This window comes from Pteronotus mesoamericanus, unplaced genomic scaffold, assembly GCF_021234165.1.
Source record: "Pteronotus mesoamericanus isolate MK-2021 breed Mesoamerican mustached bat unplaced genomic scaffold, CSHL_Meso_final contig_90, whole genome shotgun sequence".
NCBI classification, from domain to species: domain Eukaryota; kingdom Metazoa; phylum Chordata; class Mammalia; order Chiroptera; family Mormoopidae; genus Pteronotus; species Pteronotus mesoamericanus.
The window spans coordinates 20,917,398-20,939,673 of NW_026555277.1; the positions used below are offsets into that span (position 1 = coordinate 20,917,398).

The 22,276-nt window shown below is 35.6% G+C and overlaps 1 protein-coding gene across 1 annotated transcript in view; it reads right to left on the minus strand.

The window, feature by feature from the left end:
- Nucleotides 1-22,276, minus strand: part of FAM117B (family with sequence similarity 117 member B) — a 119,503-nt gene that overhangs the window by 82,226 nt on the left and 15,001 nt on the right. The window contains exon 2 of the mRNA XM_054585822.1: nt 5,803-5,954. Coding sequence (XP_054441797.1) covers nt 5,803-5,954 — 152 coding nt within the window. The remainder of the gene's footprint in view (nt 1-5,802; nt 5,955-22,276) is intronic.

Sequence of the window (22,276 nt, forward strand, 5' to 3'; positions counted from 1 at the left end):
TACGTGCAGGTCATGTTTTCTTATCCATTCAGCTACCCTATGCCTTTTGATTGACGCATTTAATCCATTTTCATTTAAAGATATTACTGATAGGTACTACTCATTTTTTCCCTTTGTACCTGTGTTCCTCTCTTTCTCACTCTTCTTCATCTTCTTAAAGCAGTCCCTTTAGCATGTTTTGCAATGCTGGTTGGGTGGAAGTTTATTCTTTTAGCCTTCTTTTGTCTGGGAAACTGCTTATTTTCTCTTCCATTTTAATTGAGAGCCTTGGGTACAGCAGTCTTGGTTGCAGACCTTTGTGTTTCATGGCTTGGAATATTTCTTGCCATTCCCTTCTGGCTTGTAGTGTTTCTGTTGAGAAGTCAGATGCTGGCCTTGTCAGGGCTCCCCTGTATGTTACCCTTGCTTCCTTTAAAATTCTCTGTTTGTCTTTGATATTTGCCATTTTAGTGATGATGTGTCTTGCAGTGGGCCTCACTGGGTTCCTCTTGAATGGGACCCTCTGTGCTTCCTGGACTTGTGTGACTTTTTCTCTACTCCAATTAGGGAAGTTTTCCATCATTACTTTTTCCAACAGGTTCTCTATCCCTTGCTCCTCTTTTTTCCCTTCCGGTATCCCTGTTATATGGATATTATTACATTTCAGGTTGTCCTGCATTTCCCTAAACGTCTCTTCATTCTTTTTGAGTCTTTTCATTTTCTTGCTCTTTCTGGGAGCTTTTTTCTACCTTATTCTCCAACTCGATGATTCGATACTCTGCTTCATCTAGCCTGCTTTTGATTCCTTCCACTGTGTTCTGCAAATCAGAAATTGTATTCTTAATTTCTTCTTCCCTTTTGTTGATAGTTTCTTTGTCCTTTTTCATGCTGATGTACTTTGCAGTAAGTTCCTCGTAGTTTCTCTGTAGTTTTTTGCAATTCTCTCTGAGCTCAATGAGCTTCCTTAGAACTGTTGTTTGGAACTCAGTATCTGATAGTTTACTTGCCTCTATTTCATTTAGTTCTCTTTCTGGGGATTCTTCCTTTCCCTTTGACTGGGGGCGTATTTCTTTGTCTTCCCATTATTTGTGAGACTCTTCTTTTTTGCTTCTGCTTCTTAAATTGATTTTTACTTCCTGATTTTGTGGTGTGAACTTCTATGGTAGAAGACCTGTAAGAGTCAGTGGTACAATCTCCTTGATCTCCTGAACTTGATTCTCTTGGGATGTTTTTTATGCCATTTATGTTGGCTCTCTAGAAGTAATTGGGTTTTGATTTTTGTTTGGTCATTCTTTGGAGGGTCCTTCCCTCCAGCTGGTTGACTGAAGGTCACGCTGCCCACCACGTCTTGTGTGTTTTTGAGCAGATGCTGCCAGAACAAAACCACGAAGCCCAGGAAACAAACCCACATCCACAAAAATAACTCCCCCTGCAATCCCACTATCAACAACAGCCAATGAACCAGTATTACTAAGGCTGTAAAAAGATTAAGACTATTATAAAAAAGGAGAGAAATAAACTATTAGTATAAAATCTAATGACTTAATGTGCACAAACTTGATGGACCCGAAATGAATGTTAAAAAGCTATGTAGTAAAGAAAATATCACAAATCATGGAGAAGACCACAGTAGATTTCGTCTTGGTGGCCTCTAGTATTTAACACTGTATTTTCTTTCTGGATCCGCCTCTGGTGATGTCAGATGTTGACCCCACCTGACCTTAGGCAGTCGGTTCAAGACTTCCAGGAATCTACTGTCTGTGGCTCTCTCCTTCAGTTGTTAAGCTAGTCACTCTGCACTCAGCAGTCAGGCTTAGGCACCACAGGGAGAGACAGAATCCCTCCTGGTGTCAGGGCTATTGTTTCCCCTCAGGTTGCTCAGAAAGGAGGGGTCTGCCTGAGCACAACTGTTGCCGTATGAGGGATGACTCAGCACCAGTATCCCGGTGGCCACCCTCTCAGTTCTCTCCCCAAAGTGTCCGTCTCTAGTCTCTCCTCAGGCATTTCTAGCCCACTCTGCCTCCGTCTTTGCCAGAGCCCAGGATAAGAAGCTGCAGATGAAAATTTATGCTTTGGTCCTTTAAAAGGCTCTTTGTGTCTCCAGCCGTCCATCTCTGTCAGAGAGCAACCCTGCTGCTTTTCACAGCTGGCTGTAATCTGTGTACTTTCGGGGCTCTAGTACTGCAGCCTAGGGATCCCTGCTTCTGGTTTAGACCCTGCCCTTCTCAGGGGGATCCAAGTGGCTGCTTAAATATCCCTCTGGCATTGCTGCCTGTGAGCACCCAGCCAGCCATCATGAGTCTCCACCACACTCCCTAGTGATCAGGTTGTGCTAAAGATGATTCTCCTGTCTGTCCAAGGTTATCAGGCTTCCCTCTCACTATTGTTCAGTTGTTTGTTATGGATGACTTCTCCACTATTTAGTTGTAATTCCAGATTGGTCCTGGGAGGAGGTCAGTGTGACTTCCATTCACTCCTCTGCCACCTTGCAGTCTTGTTAAGTTAGTTTTTGTATTATGTGATGTAATAAATGATTACAAATATTTACACCATTTTTGAAAGAGAAGATCATAAAGGAGTAAAGTTCTAAATGCAAAAGATAATACTACAAAGTAGAATATAATATAGCCAGATATCTTTATGAACTATTAGTGAGGAATTATTTCTCAAACTAAATTCCCAAATTATTGTAGAAACTCTAGAGTCTTATTTAGAAATAGCCTATGGTAGATTCTTCCCCCATTCTCTATGCACACATGCCCAGTTCCAGTTAACCAGCAGGCCCCTGAATATGCTGATGCCCCTCATTCCTGATCTTTTCTTTTAAGGGCTGGCCCCTCCCAGGGCCTGTCACTAAGTCAGAACCTTCCAGACAGCGGTTCTGGTTTTCTACCCCTTCGAGGACAGGAATGGGTATGTCCAAGTTGGGGGCAGGCAGCACAAACTGTTCTACTGTTTCACATATTGTTGCTTCTGTACCACAAACTGTGTAAAATTGATGTACTAAAAATATCATTAAAATTAAAAGTGAAATTTGTTGAGTTTTACTTTATAAAATTAAGGCTTTCTCTTCTATGAAAAAAACTGTGTGGAAAACTGAGGGAAGTATTTAGAGTACTAATAATAAAGTGTATTTTTATAGTTTATACATTTATACACAAAGTAATATGGGTTGATCTTTAAAGAGTTCTGAGTTAAACAGGGTAATAAATGAAGAACACATATAATACCTATTGTTTTAATTAAAGTTACCCTCAAACTCACTGGTAACTAAGAACAATGCAAATTAATTTAAGATCTCATTTTACATCATCAAATCAGCAAAATCAAAAAGATACAGAAGCTCAGTATTTGCGGGATATGGGAGAAATGAGAATCCCTATGCACTGATAGTGGTGAAGTAATTTTAGAGATTTTTGTGGCAATATTTTGTCTAATGATGTGTATGTTTTGACCATACAATTCCATTTCTGAATATGCATAATAGAAAATATGTACCCAGATCCATGAGGAACATAAATAAAGGTTTTTATCATAGCACTTGAACAGTAGTGAGGTGTTGAAGTAGCACACTGGATGTTTCTCCCTATGGGAACACATAAGTAAAATGTCCAGATATACACTATCAGATTCTACGCAGCAGGTGGAACAACAGAATAGACACAGTAATTTAGAAGGTCTTTAAAAAACTGCTGAATAAATTATGTTAATAAATGACATGTACAGTACAATACCTTTTGTTGAAATTAAAGTTGTATGTATCAAACAATACCACACTTTATAAGAACATATAGAAACAGAAGAATAACACTTTAGCACATTTGAATGTGGGGATGAAAAGAAAATTGGAATAAGTAAATCAAATATTCCATACTTTACAGAGGAAGTCTGCTCAGACTTCCATGAGCCATAAACAGAAAAGATTATTAACCCAACCATGTGCGCTTTAGATTCCAAGGGCAACACACACACACGCGCGCGCGCACACAAATGTTTAATAATGCTCCAGAGTACAGACTGAATTAGCATAATGGGTTGCACTATGGGTAATTCCTTCTCAGTAAAATAGTGCAGCTGCTGTGGAAGATAGTTTGGCAGTTCCTCTAAAAACTAAACATATGGCTCAGCAATTTCACTCCTAGGTATGTAACAAAAGTAATTGAAAGCAGGGATTCAAACAGATACCTGTACACAAATGTTCATTTCAGCTTTGTTCTCAACAGCCCCAATTTGTAAACAACCCAAATGTGCATTAACAGATAGATGAATAAACAACATGTGCTATTTCCATACAATGGAATATTACTCAACCATGAAAAAAAAAACAAAACGAAGTTCTGACACAGGCTACAACATGGATCAACCCTGAAATATGCTAAGCAAAATGACCCAGATACAGAGGGCAATATATCGTATAAGTATCTATACTGGGCAAATTCATAGAAACAGAAAGTTGAACAGTGGTTAGCAGGAGCTGGAGAAAGGATAGGTACAGGGTTTCTGTTTGGGGTGATGGAGAATTTTTGGAAATAGATAATGGTGATGGTTGCACAACACTGAATGTAATTAATGCCACTAAAATGTATACTTTAAAATGGTCAAAATGGCAAATTTTGTTACAGATATTTTACCAAATTTTTAAAAGTTGACTTAATTAACTAACATACAGACATGAAGGAATCCAACAGAAACAGTCTCTCTTAAAGTGCTGGGATCTGGCAACCATCAGTGATTTTAGGTCTAAACTGACATGTACCCTTAGCTGATTTTCAACAATCAGTATAAAGAATCTTTTAATTGTTTAAGTGATTTTCATTCTTCACTAGCAATAAAACTTTAATTGTTCTTCTGCTCATTTATTCCTTTGCAAATACTCCCCAAATGTTTATTATGTAAAGTTTTGTACTAAGTCCCAGAGATGAAAATAAAGAAAAGAACAAGCCAAGCACAGTTCCTGCCTTCATGGGTTCACCATCTAATGAGTATGAGATACATTAAATAAATAATTACAGAAATATTTAATTAACTATAATTGTAGCCATGAAAGAAACTATACCCAACTAAGATGCAGTCATCAGCTGGCTTTATGATCTTGGACCTTGTCTTTCTCAAAACAGAAGGTAGATCTAAATGATTTAAGATCCTTTTAATTAAAAAAATTTATAAATCTAAAAGTCTAAAACTTTGCTTCCAGAGTCACTTTGTTAGTATATTCACATTTATAGAATCTTAGCAAGGCAATACAATACCTGTCTCCCAAAACATAAAGATTCTTGGCACAAAAATACAGTTAGGTCTTCACTTAATGTCATATATAGGTTCTGTGACTTTAAGTGAAATGATATATAATGAAACCAATTTAACATAGCCTAATAGATATAAACAAGAGTTAATTAAGTTCCTAGGACATCTAATCAACATTATAACAAAATGACAGTATTCAAGGACCTGCTGTATAAGATTAGGTGGAAAGTAAAGTAATCCTTACAGACAAATTTTTAAGCCCAAATTCCATATTAAATATATTGTGATGTTCTAAACTATAAAGAATAAGCAGGAGAAGGATATGTCCATAAATTATGCACATGCATGGGAATTACTTTGGGAACTGTTTAGAATGCACATTCCAAAGCCTCGAACAAAATCTACTACAGAGTATCTGGATATTAGGCCTGGGAATGAATCTGTACTTTTGATAAGCTTCTCAAGTTATTCCAGTATACACTAAGGTTTTAAGAATTTCGATCACAGACTAGATTAATAATATTATAAAAAACGGTTTCAGAGTAAAACACTTCAGGATAAAAACTTTAATACACCTACCTGTGTAGCTTTGTCCCTCATGCAAGGAGCAGCTTGCCCATGACTATCACGAGGCCAGTGCCCTGCGAGGTACGGAGCAGCAAGTGTATCCAAAGAGGAAGTGCGGCGAATAATAGTAGAAGGACTTGAGGAAGGTGGTCGTGTTTTGTCACCTAGATTTAAAGCAAATATATTTATTTTAAAAATAGATATAGGGAAGAAACAAAATAGAAACTAAGTTTTAAATTAGGTAGGAGTTTTCTAAGTTAAATATAAATAATAAAAAGGAAAAACAAGCTATTAATTCAAACAAATTTGGATAATCTCAAGGGAATTATACTGAGCAAAAACAGTCTCTCAAATGTATGATTTAATTTATGTAACATTTTTGAAATGACGAAATCTTATGAATGGAGGAAAGATTATTGGTTGCCAGGGGTTAGAGATAGGGGAGGAAAAATAAAGTGCTAGAAGAAACACAGGTGTTATAAAAGGGTAATACATAGGGACCCTTGTGATAATGAACTACTCAGTATGTATCTTGACTGAAATGGCAGATATACAAACATACAAAGAAGAGTAAACAGTAAAGAATTCCACACACATACACAAGAGTACACAAGTAAAATTGAAGAAATCTGAACAGAGCAGTGGATTATACAATATCAATAGCCTGATTGTAACATAAAATAGTTCTACAAAATGTCATCAGGAGCAGCTCGGCAAAATATCTCTGTGTATTATTTCTAACAGCAATGATCTCTATAAAAAAACAATAAGACAAATATCTATCTATTTAAAATGTGCTTATCTTGGTTTTAAAATTAAATTGGTACGATATGTAAAATACTCATTTATCATTATACCATTTAATCTCAAAAGGATATAAAGAAGTTAAGATAAAGTTAAAATTCCATTTTAATCTAGCTCTATATGACATATATGTTAGAGACATTTTGTTACAATAAATAGGTCATAAGAAACCATATTAACCAGGCTAGGAGTTAAAATTGAAGCCACATATGCAAAAATCTTTTCCAGTTCAAGCCACAGGTTATGTACTTAGATGTAAGCCAGTATATTTTATCAGTTTTTGCCCATCTATAAAACATGAAAAATACCTTTTTTTTGCATTTTAATTATTATTGAGTTCAAAAATATTCACATTTTACAACCAATTCTTATTTTTATATAGTACCAGTGTTTTAAACATATTACTCCTAATCTCTTTCCTTTATCATACAGATCTTTTCTTTTAATGAAGAAACATTTAAATTGAAGGAGGTCCCTTGGGTTTCATTTTAGCTTCCTCCTCTTTCATGAAGTTTGAGTAAAATTAAATGTAGCTGATTTTATTTTAAATACTGTGCATATGATTAAATTTTTATGAACATTTACCCGAGTGTCTAAAATTATACACACACACGCATGCACACACAGTTTCCCTCCTCACCACGCCTCTGCCTTAAAATGTTTTTGGAAATACAAAAAAACTAATGACACAGCAGCTCCAGGAAGGGGAGCCGTAAGGCTGACAGAGAGAGGTGCAAGGGAAGTATTTCACTCTCTTCCCAAATGCACCCTTTAATTTGACATGTGAACTTATTACCTGTATTTTTAAAATTCATAGTCTTTGATTCAATGATTCTGCATCTAGGTGTGTATACAGAATAATAAAATGTGGAAAAGAGCTTTAAATTCAAAGATATTCATACACTGGCAATAGTAACAATCAGAAATAACATTTACAAAATTGGAGGGTAAGGAAACTAATGAAAAATATACACTGGGATAAAGATAGTAAAATTTATGTTTTGAAATGAGAAACTTACATGAGAAATTAAATATAATTTGTTAAAGAAAACTTTAGGAAAAATATATTTCCATTATTTATTTATAATTTCATTTCTGCGATTATTTCCATGTTTCTTCCTTAGTTAATTTCTCCACTAAGTTTTCAATAAAACATTAACATATAACCTAACTAACAACTGATAAGGCTCAGTAGTACCTAATTCATAATTAATCTTAATATGAACTAAATCATTAATTTAACCAAACTGATTTCTTATAGACATGATATTCAAAAAAGAGAACTAGCCTAGAAAGTTTTAAATCCAATTAGTAATTACTCTTTTCTTAAGCATAAAGTTTAATTTACATATTAATTAAAAGAAGGCTTTGTTAGTGCATAATTTGAAGTTTTGAAGAATAAACATACTCATTCAATCACCATCAAAACCAAGATATGGAATACTGCCACGCCCTAAAACGATTCCACATACCCCTTTGAAGACAATCTTCTTCATCCTTGGACAGAGGTAAACTCTGACTTGCTTTACTTTTAGTTTTGCCATTTTAAAAAGTCATATAACTCTTTATGTAATCATATACAATGCATTGTGAGATTCATCCTTTCTGTATTAGCAGTCCATTCCTTTTTATTACTGAGAAGTAGTCTATTGTATGGAAACATGGAAAAAAATTTGTCAATATCATGAGATTAACATTTGAATCGACAGACTGAGTAAGGCAGACTGCCCTCCCCCGTATGGACAATCCTCATCCAATTCATCCAAGACCTGAGTACAGCAAAAATGACTGAGTAAGGGAAAAATTCATCCTTTCTCTGCATGACTGCTTTCAAGCTGGGACACTGGTCTTCTCCTGCCTTCAGACTCAGACTCAGACCCTCACTGGAATTTTGAACTTGGACTGGAACTATCCTGCTGATAATTCTGAGTCTCCAGCTCTCCTACTACAGATGGTGGGACTTAACCTACATAAACTGTGCTAGCCAAGGATTTTGGATTTTATCTAAAGGCAGTAAGGAGAAGCAACATAATTGCATTTGAATTTTAGAACAAATTTTTAGAGAGCAGTATAGGTGGAAAAGAAACTGAGTTAGGAAGATGTATTAAGTGGCTACTCTAATAATCCAAGTGAGCAAGGCAAATAGAATCAAGAAACAAAATATTTCAGGACAATTCAAGAGGTCAAAAGTATTGGGTCCTCTTAGAGGTGTCTATGTGTACTGTGTTCATGTTGAAGGGAGACAACAGAAATGTAACAGAGTGGATTATAAAATTTGACACTGATCCTGTTCAAATCCAACTCCAACAGCTATATTGCCACCTAGTTAAGTATTTAAATGTTCTGAATCTCTCTTACTACATTTGCAAAATAAATAGGGTTGTTGTGCGCATTAAATGAGCATATTACTGTACAAAACCTAGACAGTAAATAGCGCCTAGCATTATTATGGTTTCCCAGAGTTTCAGACTTAGGCAATGAGGATATAGTTAGTTCAGTTTCAAACCTACTGAGTTTAGTATAGCTATAGAATATTAAAATGAGACTTAATAAGCAGTTTTACATATTCATGTGTATACAAGAGTATGCTTAGAGTTCTGTGCTAGAAGGAAAAATTTAGAAGTAATCTGTGTATAAACAGGTTAAAGTCAGAAGTGCAGTTGATGAAGCATAAGGGAAAAAAAGAACCTTAGGAAGCAACATTTCAGGAATCTGCAAAGAAAAAAAGAAGTGGTAGTAGTTGGGGAAAGCAGCTGCCGCTGGATTTCTGTGAGGATTTAATTTAAAAATACACACACACACACACACACACACACACACACACACAAAATACCTAGCATGTAGAAGACACTACACTCCCTTTCAGGAGTATTTCTATAAAATCAGCATCAGAAGTCATTCTGGATATGAGAATTTAGATATCACCCTTTAAGGAAGGTTCCTTATGAAGGGAAATATAATAAAAGCTTTAAGAAATGGAGTAGAAAGGAATGACTAGCCTTTATTTATTAATTCACTTTAACGAAGGCACTAGCTACTTCTTAATACTAAATTCAAGTCCAGCCGTGGCTGGTGTGGTTCATTGGGTTGAATGCTGGCCTGTGAACTGAAAGGTGGCCAGGATGGATTCCCCGTTAGGGCACAAGCCTGGGTTGCAGGCCAGGTCCCCACCTGGGGTCATGAGAGGTAACTGATGGATGTTTCTCTTGCATATCAATGTTTCTCTCCCTTTTTCTCCCTCCCTTCCCTTCTCTCTAAAAATAAGCAAATAAAATCTTTTTTTAATAAATAAATAAACTGAAGTCCAAAACAAACAGTAAGAGGAAGTGCTTTGTGGTGAACAAGGACTTAACCTATTAGCATACAAGGCATCAGCCACCTGTTACCAAACTTCATGCTACCGTAGTTCATACATACATCATAGCTCCTTTCTGGGCCCCCAGTGTAGATTTTCACATCCCTTGCAAACAAACAAACTAAAACTAAAATAAACAGATTCATTTGCAACCAATAAACACTTGTTAATAATATCAATCTTCAAAGAGTGACAATAAGGGAATCAAACACAAAAAATAGAACTTATTTTGTTTCATATTTCAAAAGGTACTTTAGAATTTTAATACCAATCAATGCAGGCATCATGCTGTACTTGTTAACATCCACACCATTAGCTCCAACTCTCTGCCTATGAGACATAAATTTAGAACTGCCTGCCATAAATGTCTAGAGAGGTGAGCTACTAGCAGTTGTGACCTTATCACTTCTACTATCTTGTCCATTCATCTTCCTGTGTTGCCCATAACTTTCATGGCATTCATTAAACATTTTTTTCAATATTTATTATAGATGTAGGGATGAAAAAACAAAAATATCCCTACTATTGTAAAACTCATATTTCCTAATAGGGAATGTGAGACCAGCAAATAGTATGTTAAGTGCTAAAAATAGAGAAAAAGCAGGGCAAAGGAGTCAGGAAGCATGTTGTATGGGGTTGCCATTTTATGCAACAGTTAGAAAAGGACTTTTTAGTAAGGTGACATCTGAATACAGACCTTAGAACAGGTGAGAGGCCAAGAGTATCTGAGGAGTGATCCAGCTGGAGGAAGAACATGTGAAAGAGCCCAGAGATAAAAGCACCCTTGGCCTCCCCTTTCCCCTTACCCTTTTCCTCTTCTGTAATGCTACAAACCAAAAACTTAACACTCACCAAACAATACCTATCTAATCATTCCTTTCTTTCCATTCCCATTACTATTGTCCTAATTTCAGGTTTTCTCACTTCTTGCTTAGACAACTGCACCAAACTAGTCTCTGCATTCAGTTTCTCCCTCCCTCCATCCCATCCTACACTCTGCCACCATTTGCTCAGTTACTACTTCTCTCAAAAATTTTCAATGATTCTACAACATACACTGAATAAAATCTATAATTTTAATCTGGCATTTGAAAACTCCTCCAAATCTGCCCCTGCCTATATTTCCTATTTTTCCTAGAGCTCCTAGAAAGATCCAATAGAGTACAGTGGCTAAAACAGAGGCTCTGTCATCAGACTGTCTAGATTAAAATCCTTGATCTGTCACTTACTACATGTATGATTTTGCATATGTTACTTATATCTCTGAGCTTTCAATTCCCCCATGTGTAAAATGAGGATAATTATGATACTCCCTTTAAGACTTGTTGTGAAGAATTTTTTTTTTTTTTGAAAGACAGAGAAAGGGAGGAAGGAAAGCGGGGAAGGAGGGAGTGAGAGAACCTTCAACTTGTTCCCCTTCTTTACTATTCACTGGTTGCGTCTTGTATGTGGCCTGACCAGAGACCAAACCCACAACCTCGGAGTATCGAGGGCCAGGGTGTGAAGATTGTTTAAAAAAAAAAAACCAAAAAAAAAAAAAAACAATGCATCATCCATAGTACATTATACATAATTTATAATAAAGGGGTTTCAAGCATTAAGCCATATATGCCTCTCCTGCCACTTGCTAAATTATGATACATCAACACAGGAAATACAATGTCAATAAAAAGATTGGCATTTACTTCTAGGTTATATCTCAAAAAAGTTAAAAACATATTCTTCCAAAGAGTAGCTCTATGTGTAAAAACACTTTACAAGTACAATAAAAATATGTGTAACTTTGTATACAGTATAATGCCATTCTACTAAATATGTCAATAGTTTATAAAATGTATTTAACGTGCATGAGGTTAAGTGTGCGTGTATCACTATATAAAAATTCTGCAAGAATATTTTTAAAAACTGTTAACAGAGGCCAGGGAGAAAAATCGTTACTTTTCATTTTAAATCCTTCTGAAACGCATGAACTCTTTAAAATCACATAAATGTATCATTTTTATTTTTAATAATTATGAATTATTTGAAACCAACATATCACAGGCCTTGTGTTTATTTACAATCTGATGGGATAGGCAGGTTCTAAACAGCAATCAGAATCCTAATGAGTCTTTAGAAGGGAGAGGTACAGATTGCTCTACAAGCTTATGATATAGGAAGTATCATCAAGCTAAGGTCTGAAGAATGGCCATGTTGAAGTCACCTAAAAAGAAACACAAACACATATCCTGAGCTGAGGCTTAATGTTCGACAAGCCCTCCTTTACTGGCTGCTTTCCTGGTCTCTCTCTCTCTTTTTTTTTTTTTTAGCTGACACTGAGGGGGATTTTCATGTATATTGGACAAAGATTAAGTTGTTTACTTCCTCAGCATTGTGTGTTTGAAAATTCTTAGTATGCAGGCCTTTTATCTAAACCTTCCTATGAAGAAACTAATGCAAGGTTTATTATAAAAAGAAATTTTAGACTGAATTAGAGAAAATACTGTAATCTAAGAAAATTGTTAAAGTTTTATATGAAAGTGTACTTTTAATCATGTTAAACTAAATCATGCAACCTTTTGAAAACTTACCCAGTGGCACCAAAACTTTAGTTATAGAGAGGAAATTAAGAAATTCCATGTACTTCTTTGCTAGATGCCAAATTAATGATTTAGGTAAGAATCTTCAATTTTGTGGAAAAACTAAATAACTGCTCCTTCTTTTTACTGTTTGTGATGTACCCATCAATAAAAGAAACAGTAATTAATTCTATATGCTCAACATACAATTAAGGAAAAAGATGCTATTTACAGGCCCTGGGGACCACCATTAAAATTAATGAAATCTTGAAAGCTGAGCAAAAATTCTTCTTTGCCACATGGGTCACAGACAGTTAGTGCCTCCCATCTTGTCTGAAATTACATGTACAAAGCTGACTTAAGGAGAAGGTAGAAAGGTGTCCTTTCTCCTGTCTACCTGATGGACAGAAAGGACTCTGACATAATGGCTTTTCAGCTTGGGTCTCTCAGTCACTGGTTGGATGAGAGCTCTGCCAGGGAGCCACCCAGCCTACACTGGCCATGATAAATCTTGTGTTAAGTCACTGACATTTCTGTTCAGCAGACAATGTTAACCACCACAATGTAGAGCAAATAAGCTATACTAGGGTAAGAGAGGCATGGTTAGTGTAGACACATTGTTCTAGCAATATAAAGGAATTTTGGTGAAAATCAAAGGAAGACCCACCTGTTTTGAGGCTATACCATATCTTTCACCATTTGTAGCTGAATCTTTGAATGCCCATATCCAAGTACAGCCACCACAGCATATGCCTGCAATTTCTATGAACAGTTCCTCTGGACAATTTCTCAAGAACCTGTACCTCTCTGAAAAAGAGCTTTCACTAAATGAAGGAACATTCTCAATCTGGCAGCAGGACAAGCAGGAAGTGCTTGGGAGTTAACACCCCTAAAACCTTCTACCACTAAGGGACAAAAGGTGGTGAATAAATATCCCAGCTTCCTCATCCTTCAAAGTGACAATTCTGGCTATGTTCTATATGATCTATCAGAGATGCTCAGCAGAATTAAACTCAAGTTACCCCCTGTGGTATTCTACTTATTAATGCAATCTTATTGACTTTCATCCTTTCTAAGATCAACCAAACAAGTCCTTATCACAGCTTCTTTTGGGGGAATCCAAACTAAAACCCCATGTAACATTAACTTCAAAATGATGTCTTCATAACCCACTAGACTACAACTTTCCTACCAATGCAGAGAATTATATGGGAAACAACATATATAATTAAATTAAATTATTTATTAAATTAAATTATTCGACTTTTTGGACATCAAACTGAAGGTCACAATTACCTTGTATTAAGAAACTAAGAGAAAGACCAACACGTCCAAGCTTTCAAGATTAGTAAAGCATGGGCATATGTGGTTAAGTTTATCTGAAGCACTGAATAAAAGGAATCAAACTTCAAAATGTAAACATCAAGGAAAAGATATTATTTTTGCCTGTCTAGCATATACTTTCCCTCCATCGCTTTCCTTCTTTTGGTAACAGACTCTGGTCCCTGAAAAACTTGTGTAAATGACCCAGGCTTAGTTAATAACAATACTTTATCTTTATGGGTGCAGTAACTGATTCGGGAATGGGCGCACAACCTAACACAGTCCTTCCCTGAAATTTTTCTAGTTGGAGTTAGTGGGGAAGAAGCTCTTTTGCTTCATGGGTCTTGGAGATAAAAATATGAGTCTGGAATTATTCATGGCCTTGTTCCCCGCTATGTAAAGAAAGTCTCTGCATTAGAAAGTATGCTCCTTAAGTACAGAGACTTTCTCTTATTTCATTATTTATTTATCTACAAACTAAAATCATCTCCAGCACATTAATAGGTGTTCAATAAATGCTTGTTGCTTTGAGACAGGACAGAATGAAACTAGCAAACACAAATGAAAGATTAAGAAACTATGAGAAAGTATCATGAAAGCATCTCATATTCTTATGGACAGATCTATCCAAGTTCTTGGGTTATTCAGAACTTCATCAATTCTGTTGTCATTCTACTTTGTTTAGCTGGGTTGTCATTTGCAAACAAGAGCCTGGAAAAATACTACCTGAAGCAACCAAGAAAGTATACAAAAAAATTAGATAAAGCAAATTCATGTTTTAATATTTCTTAATTTTTGACCCAATAAAGCAATCAAAGATAAAGATTTCACACACAAAAAAACCAAACTCATCTAGTATTTTTCTGAAGATTTAAGGAAATACTTTCACAATGGCATGCCCAAAAATTCCATCTGAAACAATGTGAGCTGATATTTCTCTTACTTATGTTCCCTCTCAGCCAACATATCTGCAAGGATAGTTTTTGTAATTTAAGCTTGATTCAGTTAAAGTAATTTTAAAAAAAAAAAAAAAGTCTGTAAAACTTCAGGAAAAAAACATCTTCTGGTTCATCCCACCCTTAAATAGGCAAACTTTTCCCTTCCCTGATTATTTATTTTGTAAGGTGGATTATTTTTTATTGCACTTCTGGCAATAAAAACAAAGATTTCCATAAATAAAAAAACTCACAGATTTCCACACCTGTTGGCAAGCAGACCAATCCACACTGATAATACATGACTGATATAGAAAAGTATGTATTTCTTTTTTTAAAAGTATTTTATTTATTTATTTTTGAAGAGAAGGGGAGGGAGAAAGAGAGGAAGAGAAACATTAATGTGTGGTTGCCTCTCATGCGCCCCCCTACTGGGGACCTGGCCCACAACCCAGGCATGTGCCTGACTGGGAATCAAACTGGCGACCCTTTGGTTCACAGGCTGGGACTCCACTGAGCCACACCAGCCAGGGCAGTATTTAATAATTAAAACATTTATCCTTAGGATCATCACTGCTTTGTTATTTCTGAAATTATGTACGTCTTGAAATTTCTAACATCATAGCATAATATTTGTTTACCAAATCAGGAAGTTGTTTAAAAGGCAAAGAAGTATTTCTACTTAAAATACCTCTTTTCCAACATGTTCTACCAATCTTTCCATTACCACTCTGTCCATTGATTTATGAGTGTATGTGTTCTCTATGCTTCCCTTAAGACTAAACACAATCTTATACCAGGCAGTCTTAGAGGTGCTACCAGACACTCCATCTAGAAGCAAGGAGGAGGAAATTTCTGGAATATAATTGTTATGTCTTATTTTTGTGTTCTTTCAAACCATCCAATCTTATTGGTCTGATGCCTATTTCTAATGGATATTCAATTTTGGCTAAATTATATTACATAATACCTTATTAAAATTTTAAAACACAGAACTTGGAACTAAATAAACGAGTTGAAATCACACATTTAGTAACTCTTTAAAATACTAAACTACTTAATTCTTGGAGCCTGAGTATTCCCATTTCATAAATGAGAAGAAATACAGCCCTGGCTGGTGTGGCTCAGTGGATTGGGTGCAAGCCTGCAAACCAAGTGCCCTGAATGGTTCGATTCCCATTCAGGGCACGTGCCTAGGTTGCTAGCCCAATCCCCAGTTGGAAATGAAGGAGAGGCAACCACACACTGATGTTTCTCTCCCTCTCTTTCTCCCTCCCTTCCTCTCTATCTAAAAATAAATAAATAAAATCTTCAAAAAACACCACAAAAAAACAGAATATACAGCCTAATATGGAGGCATGCATCCAGTGAAAGGAATATTAATTCAAATATTCCTTTCCTTCCTCTTTCCTGATACAGAAAATAAAGAAAATGAACCCCAAATTCACTGCTCTATACAACACTTAAGATAATGTTCTTTTAGGAACTTGTATAAAGGACCCATGGACAAAGCCAAAGTGGAGAAGGATTGAGGGAGGGAGGTGGGGGTGGGTAGGGGAAAGTGGTGACAGAAAAATGGAGATAAATGTATTTGAACAATAAAAAAAATTAAAGATAATGTTCTTTTAATTTATTTTTAATAAATTTACATAAGGTTACATTGGTTAATAAAATAATATAGGTTTAAGGTGTACATAGGTTTAAGGTATACAATTCTATAATACGTCATCTGTATATTGTACTGTGTTTGCCCCCCCAAATCATGTTTCTTCCCATCACCATTTATCCTCCCGTAACCCTCTCCTGCCTCCTCCAACTCCAATTTCCCTCTTGTAATGACCTTACTGTTGTCTATGAGTTTTGTGTGAGCGTGGCCTTTTCTTTTTTTTTTTCCCTTAATCCCTTCAGCTTTGTCACCCAGCCTCTCCACTCCTGCCCCTCTGAGAGCTATGAGTCTGTTTCTATTTTGTTTGTTAGTTTATTTTGCTCATGAGAGTCCACATAAGTGAAATCATACAGATGATGTTCTTTTAAATAAATCCTTATGTCAGAAGAACTGTTATTACTAATTTCTCTTCAAAAATATACAACGGAATCTTTTTTTAATTGAACTTGCTAAATGTTCTAAATAAACTGAAGTTTATACAAGTTAGTTCTACCCATTGATGTGACAGGTGTTTCTCAAAAATTTTAGAACCTAGTTGTTTTGACCAGGCATATGTATGCTGATTTGATAGGATTTTACTTATAACATTACTTTACTACTATCATCTTTATTATTATCCTATAACCTCATGCACTACTCTTGGGGTTCAGCCATGCAGGTAGCCACTTCACTACATATCTGTCATCTCACCAGCCACTATCCCAAGGCTTCAAAAGACTGATACATCACAGAAATTAAAAACAGCTCACACACTCCTTCAGTTAGATAACCCATCTTAAGTCATTTAGTTTAGCCTGAACTCCCTAAACTATCTAGTGGGGACCAATGGCTAAGGTTCATCATGAGATTAATCTAAAACAGCAATTTTCAATTGGTGTGCTGCAAGAAAATTATTATTTTGTATTTTCTCCAAAAACTCCTTAGATTTTACATATTGATTTTTAACTCACCTGAGTATTTTTTTGTATAATGTGTGAAATAGGACTCTATATTTGTTTTATTTCAAGTAATAGTGGTCCATGCACCTTATTTGTTGAATAAGCCTTATTTTCCCCATTGATTTGAAATACCAATTAGAGCACATATCACATTGTTAGATAAATACATTTGTTTCTAGAATGCTCATTTTATTTCATTGATCTACTTGATTATTTCTGTGCTGGTATCATGTTGTTTTAGTTGCTGAGAGTTAATAATGGATTTAAATCTTTTAGTATTTTATAGTGGATTGTGACATTTAAAAAATAAGTAAATAAAATCTGCAATGGAAGGAAGGAAGGAAGGAAGGGAGGGAAGGAGGGAGGGGGAACTCCCACCTTTTGAGACAACATGGATGGAACTGGAGAATATTATGCTAAGTGAAATAAGCCAGCTGGTGAAAGACACATGCTCCATGATCTCACCTACAAGTGGAATCTTTTCAACAAAATAAACTAACGAACAAAACAAACCACACACATGGAAACATGGAGCAGACTGAAAATGACCAGACAGGATGGGGAAGGAAGACAATGGTGGAAAGAAGGAGAAGGGACTAGACAAAGAACATGTATGAATGACCCATGGACATGGACAACAGTGTGAGAACTGACTGCAGGATCAGGAAGGGATGGGGTGAGATGGGTCGAGGAGCACAAAGCAGGAAAAACTGAGACAACTGTGATAGAATAAACATGATTTAAAAATAAAAAATATATAAGAAAGAACAAAAGAAAAGAAGGCCTCAAATCAATAATTTAAAATTTCTATCTGAAGAACTACAAAAAGAGCAAATTAAACCCACAGCAAGTGGAACAAAGAAAATAATAAAAACATTTTAATTATGATGTGTCTTGGCATAGTCCTCTTTGGATCCAAGACATTATAATTAAAATACCAAAGGTTAGAGACAGAGAATCTTAAAAAGAGCAAGAGAAAAGCAGATAGATACCTACAAAGGAGTTCCCATAAGACTGTCAGCTGATTTCTCAAAAGAAACTCAGCAGGCTAGAAGGGACTGGCAAAACATATTCCAAGTGATGAAAAGCAAGGACCTACAACCAAGAATACTCTATCGAGCAAAGCTATCATTTAGAATGGAAAGGCAGATAAAGTGCTTCCCAGACAAATTAAAGCTAAAGGAATTCATCATCACCAAGCTAGTATTTAATGAAATGTTAAAGGGCCTTATTTAAGAAAAAGAAGATCAAAACTATGAATGAGAAAATAACAATAATTCACAACTATCAACAACTAAATCTAAAAAACAAAAATGAAAACAAACCAAGTAAACAACTACAACAGGAACAGAATCATAGATATGGAGATCATTTGGAGGGTTATCAGCTGGGAGGGTGAAGCGGAAAAAGAGAGAAAACATACAGGGATTAAGAAGCATAACTGGTAGGTACAAAATAGACAGGGGGATGTTAAGAATAGTATAGGAAATGGAGAAGCCAAAGAACCTATATGCATTACTCATGGACATGAACAAAGGGGATGGGGATTACTGCTGGAGGGAAGGGGAGGTAATAGGCAGAGGCGGGCAAAGGGGAAAAACTTGGGACAACTGTAATACTATAATCAATAAAATATACTTAAAAATGATAATAAAAACAGGAGCAGAAATCAATTAAACAGAAAAATAACAATGTAAGTGAAACCAACAGCTGGTTCTTTGACAAGATCTAAAAACAAAAGAAAAAGATAAACCTTTAGCCGTACTGGCTAAGGAAAAAAAGAGAAGACACAAACTTCCAATATCAGGAATGAAAACCTCCAAATATTCTTCAACTGGTGAGTGAATAAACGAACTGCGGTATATCTTTATAATGGGTTGCTACTCAGAAATAAAAAGGAATCAATTACTGGTACACTCAATAATGTGAATGAATCTCAAATGCATTATGCTAAATAAATAAAGCCAGACCCAAGAGGCTAAGTACAACTCATTTATGTAATATTCTGAAAAATAACTATAGGAACCAAAAAAGAAATCACTGGCCTAGAGGTAAAGGGAGGGAAATGACTTAAAAAGGCATGCAGAAACTTTACAGTGATAGAAATGTTCTTACCTTGGTTATGGTTGTGGCTAAACAACTGTTCTTTGTCAAAGTCCATGTAAGTGTATCCAAAAGGATGAATTTTAGTGTATGTAAACTATACCTCAATGAACCTGACAACACCACACACACCTGCCCAAATTACACAAACTTTTAATAAACAGTTAACAGCTAAAAAAGTTAGCTGCATCCTCAATGAATAAATGGTCAGTCAACAGTTAACAGACTATATAAACAGTGAACAATCACTGACAAAAATTCAATCCTGTTATTAATAACAGCTATTATTTCTTATTAAATGGTGTTATGTGGCTACTATAAGAGGTGATTTAGTACAGGGGTGTGCAAAAATAGATTTACTGGGATGGGGAGGAGGGAGAAAATGGTGGAAAAAAGAGGAAGAGACTAGACAAAGAGCATATATGAATGACCCATGGGCAGGAACAAGTGTGGGAATTAACTAGGAGGGGTTGGGATGGGCAGAAGAGGGCAAGGGAGAAAAATTGGGACTATAATAACAATTTAAAAAACTTTATAATGGATTTAAATCTTTTAATATTTTATAATGGATTTTGACATTAAAAAAAATAAAATCAATCTGCATTTTAAAAAAAGGGAAAGAAAGAACTCCTACCTTTTGCAACAACATGGATGGAACTGAGAATATTATGCTAAGTAAAATAAGCCAGTTCTTCAAAGACAAGTATCATATGATCTCACCTCTAAGTAGACTCTATTCAACAAAATTAACTAATGAACCTAATAAACCACAGGCATGGAAATGTGGAGCAGACTGAAAGTGACCAGAGGGGGTGGGGAAGGAGGACAATGGTTGAAAGAGGGAGAAGGGACTAGACAAAGAACATGTATGAATGACCCATGGACATGGACAACAGTGTGGGACCGGGGAGGGGGAGTGAGATGGGTGGGAGAGGGCAAAGGGGAACAATCATAATAGAATAAATGTGATTTTAAAATAATAAATATTTAAACAAAAGAAAAAATAGATTTACAGTTGTACATATGTGTAACAGTTTATCCTCATACTATTTATTATGTCATTTATATGACAACTGTAAATCTACTGTTGCCCACCACTATACTTACTACATTTCAAATACTTACTACAACCCCAGAAAATATGTAAGGAAATACAAATGAAAACTATGATGTACTTAACTGTCTAACACAAACTGAATTGGTAAAACGAAAGAAAAGGCACGAAGTCTAATTCTAACAAGGCTTCACAGCAACAGGTAGACACACTTCTTTCTGTTGACAGGGTAAATTGATTCAATCCTTTTTTGGAAAGAAATGCTGCAAAGCATTGAATTAAATAAAACTTAACTAAATATTCTCAATCCTGGGGTTTTTTTCCCCCCTAAACTGGATACAAATATATGCACACTCATATCAGCCCCCCAAACACATACATTTATGAAGATATTTTTACTAAAGTAATTGATAAAAAGGAAAACAGACACAAATGTCCACTAAAAAGGAAAGTGATTAAGCCAAAGTTCAAAAATTTCAGAGTATTTCATCCCCATTATAGTATAAAAGCATACTATATAATACTTTCTTACGTCCTATTTGAGGGTTCAGACTCATTAAAAATTTTGTATTACCTTCAAATATTTTTATAAGTAGTTACAACAGCAATTTTCAACCATTTACATAAGCTAATTACTAAAATTCAGCAGCACACCTAAAAATATACTTTTTTGCTAATCTGACAAAAAAAATAGGTATAATTTTGATTCATTCACACACAAGATAGCTATTGTGTTGGCTGTTTCAATTGTTTTATCTGACAATCTAAGGGAAAAGAGATCAGTGCCCCTGACTAAATAGTCAGCTATTACATGTTTTAAAAATTCTTGACCACACAGCATTATTTTCACCTATACATCCCCTAGAGCAAGGGACATAAAGGAAAGAATAAACAAATGGGACTTCATCAAAATAAGAAGCTTCTGCATGCCTAAAGAAAACATCAGCAAAATGAAAAGGGAACCAACTGTACAGGAAAATATGTTTGCCAATGATACCACAAACAAGAGTTTTATCTCCAAAATATATAAAGAACTCACATGACTCTAGGAAGATAAAACAATCTGATTAAAAAATTGGCAAAAGACCTGAACAGACACTTCTCCAAGGAGGAATACACATATGTGAGAGACATATGAAAGGATGCTCAGCATCACTAGCCATCAGAGAAATGCAAATTAAAACCACAATGAGATACCACTTCACACCAGTCAGAATAGCCATCATAAACAAATCAACAAATGATGGCAGGGAACCCTAGTACACTGTTGGTGGGAATGGAGACCGGTGCAGCCACTGTGAAAAACAGTTTGGAATTTCCTCAAAAAGCTAAAAATGGAACTGCCTTCTGACCCAGCAATTCCACTGCTGGGATTACATCCTAAGAATCCCGAAACACCAATTCAAAAGAACCTATACACTCCAATGTTCACAGCAGCACAATTTACAATAGCCAAGTACTGGAAGCAACCTAAGTGCCCATCAATAAATGAGTGGGTCAAAAAAACTATGGTACATTTTACACAGTGGAATACTATGCAGGAGGAAAAAAAAAAAAAGAAGGAACCCTTACCCTTCACGACAGCATGGATGGAACTGGAGAGCATTATGCTAAGTAAAATAAGCCAGAGGGTGAAAGACAAATACCATATGATTTCACCTATAAGTGGGACCTAATCAACAAAACAAACTAGCAAGAAAAATATAACCAGCAACATTGAAAGAAAAAACAAACCAACAGTAATGAGAGG